Source organism: Malurus melanocephalus, unplaced genomic scaffold (genome assembly GCF_030028575.1).
Source record: "Malurus melanocephalus ecotype Western Australia unplaced genomic scaffold, MMel_1.1 scaffold_172, whole genome shotgun sequence".
In the NCBI taxonomy this organism is placed as follows: domain Eukaryota; kingdom Metazoa; phylum Chordata; class Aves; order Passeriformes; family Maluridae; genus Malurus; species Malurus melanocephalus.
Window position 1 is genome coordinate 1,110,802 of NW_026623404.1, and position 10,325 is coordinate 1,121,126.

Here is a 10,325-nt window from a genome sequence, read left to right on the forward strand (position 1 = left end):
AACAAGTGAATTCCCTTTCTCAGAAAATGAATGAGAAGTCAGCAGTGGTCTTAACATTCTGAACGCACACTCAGTTGATGCTGTCACCTCTTACARACAGCTGATCTGTGACTCCTAAGAGTGGGTATGAGGCTAATGGTTTCTGGGACAGACTGTCCACAGGGAAASGCTCTCAAAAAGCCACAGACCCCACTCTTCCCTGTTGACAGAATACAAGCACTCTTCTTATCACATAAGAAATGTTTCATGACATTACGAAAACTGATTTTATTACTCTATTTGCTGGAAATGTGCAGGATAACCCCAGGGTAAGGAAAAAAGTGAAAAGGSTACAGAAATAATACTTTTCACAAAATACATCTGTAATGTATTTCATTTTGATGTGACTCAGACTTCTGTGGGTGAATACTTTAAAACTATAATTTGTGCAATGGAATGAAATGAACCAAATGAGTTGACAACAATTTATCTTGTCTTGGTTAAATCATGCTTTCCTTCAATTAGTTCAAAATGGAGAATTTCTGTAGGGATATTGAAGGTCAAACCACTCAAGATTAAAAACTAGAAGAGAAATTCGGCAAAACAATGTACTATGACATTAACCAATATTCACTTTGGATGTTCATCCAAATTCTACTTTCTTACATGTATTATTAAGAATATACATATGATTTATAATCCTGTTACTACAACATTAGAAGTCATTTGTAAACAATACACAGATCAGAAACTGGGGAGAGATATTTAAGATTACTACAAAAGATTGCTCTTTACCTTTCTTAACTGAAGCTTCTTCATCCTTCTCTGGTGGCAAACCCGTACCACCATCTTTCCAATAGGGATTGAGTTCTCTCTCAGACAACATGGCCTGAAATAGAAATAATTTTAAAGTATACATAGCATATGGTTCATTTTTTATAGAATATCTGACAAATTTTGAGACACTTGTGTGAGAAATCTATGTAATATTGCCAATTCATCACCACCAATTTCATGCTGTATGCATCTGTTGTACACATTGCTTTGGACATTAAAGTGTCTTGGGTTGATTTTGTGCCAATTCTGTATTCCTATTCCGTTGGTTTGTATGCCCAAAAGGTGCCTATGCCTTTAAATGCGACCCGGAAGAAGGGGCGGGGCAGCACAGACAGTTTAAAAGCTGGGGCTGCCACGCAGCCRTTCGATTTTGGAGCTCAGTTTGTGGGCTTTTTGGACCTCAGCATTGGCGCTGCAGGAGTCCTTGCTCGTTTCCTGCAGCGGAGTTATGTTGTTAACATTTAGCTAGCTCGGGTTTGTTAGCTTGGGCAAACAGCTCTCCTTGGACTGCTACTTTTTTTCCTCGGACTCATGCGATTTTTCTTCTGGAGCAATTCGGCAGCCGGCGGGGAGAAGCCACGCCRTTTGGTCTCSTCCCRGACTCCAGAAGAAGCCAAGCCGGCGACAGAAAAACACACCAAGCCCTCTGTTTCATCCACAGTGAGGRCTATCCAGGTTTTGCCACTGCTGCCCGAGCGCCATGTGGACTTTTTTTTCTTTTGTTTCTTTTTCCCCAGGGACCAGAGATGCGCCATTTTCTCTGCACCAGGTGGCCAAGTGGGAGGGGGCATCGGGCATTCCTGGACTTTTAAATATCTAACAGCTACTTTTTATCTGTGTCCTGTGGGTCCTGTGTTTTGTTAATAAACTACTTTATTTTTTCTCTTCACTTTTGCCTGAACATCTATTTCATATTGGTGGGAAAAAAAAAAAAAATTCACTTCAGAGGAAACATTTACTCTGTAACATTTTTCTCTGAAAACATTGTCTCAAACCAAGACACAAAAGAAAATAAGAAACTCCAGTGTAGAAAACACAAGAGTATAGACCGGCATGGACAGCAATTAGTTGGGTGGGAGAGTATATAAAAATCACATTTTTCTAGGATTAAGAATACATATAAATATAAATTGTCATTAATAATATAACACATGTGGGTATTGTGGTGATTTAAGGAGGTAAATGAACAAATGAAGGAGCCAGCAACTGTACATAAACAGAGTTAATTCAATGACAGCAACCTCTTCTCCAGTCAGACCCTGAACCACCCATGTGTTCACCAACAACTGAGACATGAAAGGCACAAGGACTGCTCTGAGTTCTTTCTTTAGGAAAAGCAATCCTCAGCACCCTACAATTTAACATAGTAACTTCCTAACCTTTTATCACACAAACAATGGTGGTCCTTTCACACACCATGGAGGAGAAGGCCAGACCAATAGTCTGTCACTGCTACTAACAGAACTTAGTATTAGCAAGAGTGGCCTTCTCCTCACCTACAAGATAAAGGCTTTTCTCCACAATATAAGCCTGATGCATGAAGCCTTCCATCCAAACACATCAGTTTAATTAAAATCATTATCACATCAGGCATTAATTTTAATAACAATAAATTTGAACCAATTCATTAGTTCATTCATCATCACAATTTAGTAAAACGCAGAAAAAAATTAAGATAATAATTCCTCCTACCTGCACAAGTTCTTGAGCCTTCTGTCGTTCCAATACTTTATCTTTTTGTTTTTCACCTTTGACAGCTGCTACTGATGTTGTTTTCAATGACATGAAGTCTAAATTCATCCATTCTTCTCTCTTTAAAATAAACACAAAGAATCAGTGTTCATAATTCCAACAAAAACATGGCTTATGTACAAACCAAACCACTGCAACTACTGACAAACGYCATTGAAAATAAACAGAATAGGTTRTTCAAACTCATATGAAATACTTCAGTGAAAAGCAAACACAAATTTAAGAACCCTAATCTTTCAATTTTTTAATACTCAAACAAATTTCATGTCTCCCTGTAATCTGAAATACATATTTACAATGGTATTTAAGACATTAGTAAACATGCAGATTGTACAGGCTGCTAATTATTCACATAAATAAATACCATACGCTTCAYTTTGCTAATTCTAATCTCATGATCTCTTGTATCTCTTCTAGTGTATACAAAATCTGTGATCAGTATCTGAGTACAGTTCATAACTCAGATATCTTAACACTAACTGCACCCTTAAACTCAACATCTAAATTCTGTGAACTGTACCCACAAAAACAGCCAGAAAACTGTATTCATAAAACCTAAGCCAGACCAAGGAGATTTTAAAAATGAGGATTAGCCTAAAGAAAAGCAGCATATTAAAAGCCTAGATATATCTACCACCTTTATATAGTAAAACCTGAAGCCTCAAAAGCAAGCAGTGAAATACACATTATGAGCAATTACTCTATAAAGGCAAGTATTTGGAGCAATTCTTTTAATTCTAGTATAGCAACCAAAATGACATGATCACATATATTCTGAAACATGTCCTTGCAGAAGAATTTTCCTATCTTCAACAGAGTTCAAGTCTGAGCTGTCAATCTGAACAGATGCTATAGGTCACTTCGTTATGTAAAAATTATGTTCTGCAACATGCCAGAGAATTTGAGAGGTGAAACACATTTCATTTTTTAAATCTCCTCCGAGAAAGAGAAGGAACTGAAAAATAATCTATCTTCAAGTGATTCAATAATATCTATGCCCACATTAGCAGGCAACGTGCATCAACAAATGTGGAAGTGCATGGGACCCCTAGAGGTCATCTGGCCCAAGCCCCTGCTCAAGCCAGATCACCTAGGACCACCTGCCCAGGATCATATCCAGATGGCTTGTAAATATATGCAGAGAAGAAGATTCCACAGCCTCTCCAGGTAACCTGTGCCAGTGCTTGATCATCCTCGCAGTAAAACAATGTTTCCTGATGTTCAGAAGGAACATCCTGTAATTTCTGCTCATTGCCTCTGGTCCTGTCTCTGAACACCACTGTAAAAACCCTGACTGTCTTCTGTTTAGGCTTCAGATCGATGGCTTGGAAATTTTTATATGTGATTCTGTCTTTCCTTTTTTTGTTTCTAAGTAAGCACTCCGGAGTAGTCCAGCATTGGTCACATGGAGCACCTCAGGTGTGCTTTGAGAAAACATATAATTTAATTTAATCCAACAGGATATGGATCTATGTGCTCCAAGACTTCTTCCTTATGTCAGAAAAAACCAAAATATAGGGATGATCATGAAATTCCTGTCAAAAGCACATTCTTTATCCAAACCCAGACAAGCCTAGGAAACACATTATTAAAAAAAAATGCTTGGAAAAACAATGTTTTTGCAATATAAATGATCAAGACATTACTTCATACTTTACACTTTACCAAGAGAGAATTTAGAGACCCTTTTTATTTCTCGTAACAAGATGCACAAATCCAGAATGAAAAATGGACTTTTTTTGTGAGAAAAAAAATTTAGACACTAAATTAAAAATCATCTTCACATGACAAAGGATATCATGGTATATAACTACATTTGTTTCTAAAATCACTACAGTTCATTTCAGTATTACYCCATTTTCCAGATTAAATATTGCTCACTGGGCAGAGAAGATACCTATGAAGATCAAAAGAGGCATTAATGCCATAAGTATTATTGCTGAAATGTTCTACACCTCCCTTATATCAGTTTAAGCATCCCAGGGGTAAAAATTCATTCAACTGTAGAACAGCCACCAAAATTATGAAGAAAAAAAATGCRTGTCTAGTCAAGACCTTTAAGCTGATCTCTTCAAGAAAATCAAGCTAACTTGTTAGAGCCTCAAAACCYGATAAAAGGAGTTGGTGATGGGCAACATTAAGAGTACTGCCTTGTAAAACACTAAGAACTGTTAGGTAGAGAAGTCTTCCAATCARTGACAAGTAGCATTTACCCAGCTAAACAAAGACATTTGTGAAATAGGTTTTGCTCAACATGCTGCAAAAGAGCTCCTAAGAAACCTAAACAYGTTTCACAAGCTGAATTTATCTCTGAAGTAGCTGTGAGCCTGCCCACCTGCTGGGAAGGTTCTTTCCCATCATCTGGTTGCTTGTTGACCTTCCAAGCCTTTCCAGCGTCGTCTGTCTGTGACACATTTGACTCAACCCATTCAACTGAAGAATCCTAAAAAGAGAGTTTAACATAAAGAATAAAAATAATACCTTAGCATACTACTTGATAACATGCACTATTTACCAATTATTTTGACAATCAAAATTAATGCTGATTAGCATTACTAATATAATACTCTTTTATATTTAAAAATACTGACTATAAAACCAGAATACTGATATTCCCACTGAAGGTTGTTTCTTCAGAATCAAAACATACCACCATACTTCATGAGCACAWCAGAGTATGCAACACTAGCTCATACTGCCAGGTTATTTGTACAACTCTGCTAAAATTAAAACAGAATGAAAACACAATCAAAACCAATTGGGTTTATGGCATAACAAAAACAAAATTTAAAAAAACCTAAATTCATTACTAAGTATGTTTCACATTTTAAAAGTTAGATCAGTTACACTGCACAATATAAAGCATGGTACATGTTACTGCCTGCTATTTTTATATCCAGCTTCCTACATTTGTACTTGCAAACAGTGTACAGAGATTTTTCRCTTGAAGCCGATAGGACTGCATTGAACAGAGTTACTTTGCTATTTACATGAACCTGTCTTAGGAGTATCAGATTTTGGACAGAAGTTACAGCCAGGACTGTGTTGTATGCTAAGAGTCCCTGCTGTGATTTGAAGGGTTTTGGTGATAACCATGGAGAATGTGGGACATTTGTACCTTTGGTTACTTTCCACACTGGTATTATAGCTCATCTCTGATACAAATCCCTGAAAAAAAGATCTCATCATAAYGCATGTTACTTCACTCCATAAAAGTGACTCTCTGAAAACAGTGCCACCTGACTGCATCAAAAAGGCTGGGAGGATCTTTTCCACAATGTGGCCACAAGGCAGCACCCAGATATCAAATGCAGTCTCTGCACTGTTCTGCCAGAGTGCCCCTCCATGTGAAGGCATGTCCTTACAGATTTAAATGTACAAGACCTTCAGACCCATGTACAACTCCCATGTTCTTGGGAGTGTCCATGGTTGAAAATCTGTGGAAAAAGCCAGAAGTAATACATGTTTAAAATCAAAGTCAATTATTTACAATTTTAGACTCATCTGTCTCTCGTATACCACAGACACTACAGGATACCTATGAAATTTTCCTCTCTATACCAGAATGAGGACTTTTTATTTATTTTCTTTCTGCTGAAAAACTATAAATCACTTAGTTCCTAATGAGCAAATTCAGTATTATAAAATTCACAAGCACTAACATAACAGCCAATTTTAAATTGATTAAATACTCATGATATTAGAACTGTCAAATTCTGACACAATTTTTCCAAACAGAAAATTATAAGAATGAGCTTTAATTTTACTACCCATGTGTACCCACAGGGAYGAAAATGGTTCAAGTTTTAAGAATGTCATTTGAATTATTATTAGTTTTCTTACTTACCGAAGAACTATCAAGTAAGTCATCCTTCTTTTCAGATTTTTGTTTCTTACTTTTCTTCTTTTCTTTCTTAGCTTTTTTGGAATGTTTATCCTTTTTCTTTTTTTTCTGCACAGAATGTTCCTACAAGTTAATATTTGTAAATGAGATCCAGTAAACCAAATCACCCATATACAAAAAAACAAAAAAAAAACAAAAAAAAAAATCAAATCTACTTACCAAATCTCACTGAGGAAAGGTAAAACATACATAACTACCTTTTACTACCCTCTGTCTCTCTATGCTGTGGTGGGGTGTTAGGAGCAGGGATGGCATACCTTGCATCCATAATCAATTTTTCTTCCCCCTCTCARTACCTTTTTCACTGGAACTAAGATATTATACATGTACAGATAACAACCACTACATTGCATTTATTTTGGTCAAACCTATTTCTTCAGGTATCACTACATTATCAGTACACACCTTTCCCTTGCTGAAATATCTGCACACTAAAAGGATGTTTTTCAGAGGCTCCACTAAGGTTTCTCTTGTGAATGAGCACAAATGAGACTATAAAGCCTTGAATCCTCCAGATTTCTTACCATGGGACAATTATTGTCTGAYAGCCCTTGCTCTTCTGCCTTTAGTAGAAATTAAATCTGGAATTGAATGACAGAATCTCTTCCTCTTGGCAAGTAAAAAATTATTTCTACCTTAAAAAAACAACTAATATCAAAGCATAAAGAACTCAGAAATTGAGATGCTTTTAAGGACTGTCTTAAAGCCCTCAATGTCTTCTGTTCATACAAACATGCTGTAAAGGTAACAATCCAATTTGACAATTTACAATTACATCACCTTTTCCAGTTGTTCCATGTGTTCATTCACATCAGCAGGGATCCACGTATCTTCACCTCGTAGATCTTTCAGCAACTTGCAACTCTCCTTCTTTTCATAATTAATTTTGGCCTAAGTTSGACAGAGAAATAACCAGGTGGAGTTCAGCAGCATTTCCTTACAGATAAACCTCTGCCAGCCACACTGACACAACCATACATAATGATGAGAACAGCACTTGAGAACCTTTTCTTTAAGAAGACAGCAATAAAAATACTTTTGGATTACATGTTAAAGCAGAAATTCACCTAGAACACATTACGCACTCTCCTTTGCAGTTCCTCTATCAMCAGTTTCATCCCATCCTAAATAAGAGTGACACAAAGACATTCAACTTGCATTCTTCATTCTGAGAAGTCCTCTCTTATTACAGCATTCATTAAATGAATACATGATATGATATGATATATGATATGATGGACTTCTAAGTCTCTAGTTTGAAAAATTCTTTGGGCAATTACTCCACTGCAAAGCACAGCTCACTATCTGTTAGTAAGCCTCTCTTTGTGCATATTCAACTTTAAAAATATCTCAGCCAGGTGCAGAACATGGAAATGCAGAAGTCCACGCAAATACTTTCAAGGAGTATACAGGTATGTAAGGATTAGCATTTTGAGCTGCAGAATGTTCCTCCCTTTCTGGTTATCGAGATAAAACTAGAAATACAACTGCTTCTGAAAATACAACCATTACCGCAAACAGTTTCAGTTTCTAAAAGGATTTTTATAAGCCGTATCAATAAAATGTTTTTTCAGCCTCTTAAGTTCCCTCTATTATTTTCAGCTTAAACATAACTTCCAGAATCAAGTTCACATAAATATTACTTGTCTTTAGGAAATTTTTCATGCCATGTATGATATACCATATATCACCACTCTGATTAAACAGGAGGAAAGATATTTTATATTATTACCACCCTAATTTTTGCTAGATAAGTCCTGCAAGTTTTAACATCCTTTTGGGGTTTTGTTTGTTTGAGAGGTCTCTTTTAAAATGACTAAAATTAAAATTAAAAAAAACCCCACAGATAGACTTTGGAATTTTTATCCTTAAACACCAACTTTTATCAGAAAGTGTTGTCAAACATAAGCCAAAAAAACACATACATGTTTTAAAAATATCAATATTTGAAACAAACAAATCAAAAAGTCTAAGGAGATTAGACAACAGTTGAGGTCTGTCCTCCTGATCAGCTATTAGCTCTCTAGATCCAAGCCTTTGCACYGCACAAGACTGTAATCTCCCCACCACAGCCCAGGTTCTTTTTTGTTTTATATAGCCAAGAAGAAAATCTGAAGCCTTTGTCCTGACAGAAATAGAAAACTATGCTTGCAGGAAGATGACCAATACATTATAAAGGTCCAAAGAAGAGAAATACATCCTAAAAAAACAAGATTAAAAGTGTTTTTTTTAAAGTGCTAATTCACAAGGTAGGACCACTATAGTGTTTTTGAACATCAGCATTAGCATATGGAAAGTGGCACAACACAATGAACCCAAAAAAAAAAAAAGAAAAAAGCCCACTATGCATCTGTGCCCAAACAAAAAAACCCTTTCAAACCTTCACTATCTACTTTCTTAGGAGGTCCAAGTGATAAACTTAATGCACTTAAATGCAACTGAAGCAAGGCTGCTACCCAGACTTCTTGATTTTAAATAAAGAAATACTGCAAAACAAACAAAAAATCATATAAATCAGATTGAATTAAGAGGCCAAGACTGAGACTTCCATCTCTAGAAYGACGCTGACAGTTTACAAAGCTGAATTCTACCTCTTAAAATTCAAAATGGAGGCATAAACAAAACATGAGTTAAGAATACATTTAGACATCTATTCCAAATCAAAACATTTTCCAGGTTATAAGTAAACAAAACAACAAAAGAATGAGCATGACTACAATTCAGTGAAATAGATGTTAAGCACAACATAACATCACCAGAACCATGCAGGACTCCAAAAAATGCAGGCGTATTTCCAGTTACCCCTCTGTGATCCAAAGAAACATCCCAAGACATCCAGGACAACACCCTTGAAAATTCATGCAGAACTCACTGATTGGTACATCCTCTTCTAGTCCATATAGACAATGATGGCCCTTTGGTCTTAAAAATATGTTCATCTATCTAAATCAAAGTAACAGAACATGCCACATTTGTAGATCAGTAAGGGATAGTAACTTTAGCTAGGCAACTCAGAAAACATCTACAAGCCACAGACCCCAAACTTAAGGTTAGAACTGGTCAGAGATGAAACAATGGGGRAAAGGGGAGCCATAGTTCTATATGGGGAAAAAAAAAATTTAAAAACCAGACTCCAAGCTTGTTTGCTCCACAAGCAAACACAAAACAAGTTGCCAAGATTTAAACTGAAAAAAGGACAGGCTTTCTGAATACTCCATTTCWCTTTTGTCTGAGAAAGAATTACATCAGTCAGCAGCTCCCTTCCACCCCTTGTGCAGTTCTTAGGCGCATAAATCTATAAACATCACAAATAAAGGCCACTCAAGATCAGTTTGTCATCATGTCTTCATTGTATATGCTCTCAGCCTGTCATGGAAGATTTAGCCTCTTATCATTTCCTATCGTAACAAGTATATTTTATATAACCTTACTATTTTCTTCAGGTTACCAAAGTTACAAAGAAACATTGCATAAAATGAGGTTAATGTTATAAATAAGGTACAAATGGATCTTTTATATTTTTATTATATCTAAAAATAATCAGAAAGAATAAAGACAAGCATTTAAGGAATTTAGATATATGATCCTAATTAGAGAGATGGATCATCATTTTGACTGAAGTACACAAACACTCGTTTAGAATACAGTGACTGGAAATCATTATCAGACTACAGATTGCTATCTCCTGAATACTAAATGAAACAGGATTGGCCAAGATTAATGTGCAGTAGCAGACTGACCACCAGGCTGTCTTTGTCAAAAAGACAAAGACAGAAACAAAAGCATCAAGTGAAAGCTTGTGTCTCCTACACAAAGATACAAAATATAGAAGATTCTTGACAATATAGACATG

General features: G+C 36.0%; 1 protein-coding gene across 2 annotated transcripts in view; it reads right to left on the reverse strand.

The window, feature by feature from the left end:
- The window catches only part of CWF19L2 (CWF19 like cell cycle control factor 2), a 63,420-nt gene that overhangs the window by 42,824 nt on the left and 10,271 nt on the right, over positions 1-10,325 (reverse strand). Inside the window, exons 2-6 of one of the 2 annotated variants that reach the window (XM_057372484.1) lie at positions 7,253-7,363; positions 6,416-6,520; positions 4,904-5,011; positions 2,509-2,628; positions 775-868 (exon numbers count right to left, since the gene is read on the reverse strand). In XM_057372484.1, the coding sequence (XP_057228467.1) occupies positions 775-868; positions 2,509-2,628; positions 4,904-5,011; positions 6,416-6,520; positions 7,253-7,363 (538 nt within the window). Of the gene's footprint in view, positions 1-774; positions 869-2,508; positions 2,629-4,903; positions 5,012-6,415; positions 6,536-7,252; positions 7,364-10,325 lie in introns of both variants that reach the window. The other variant, XM_057372482.1, reaches the window with a different exon arrangement.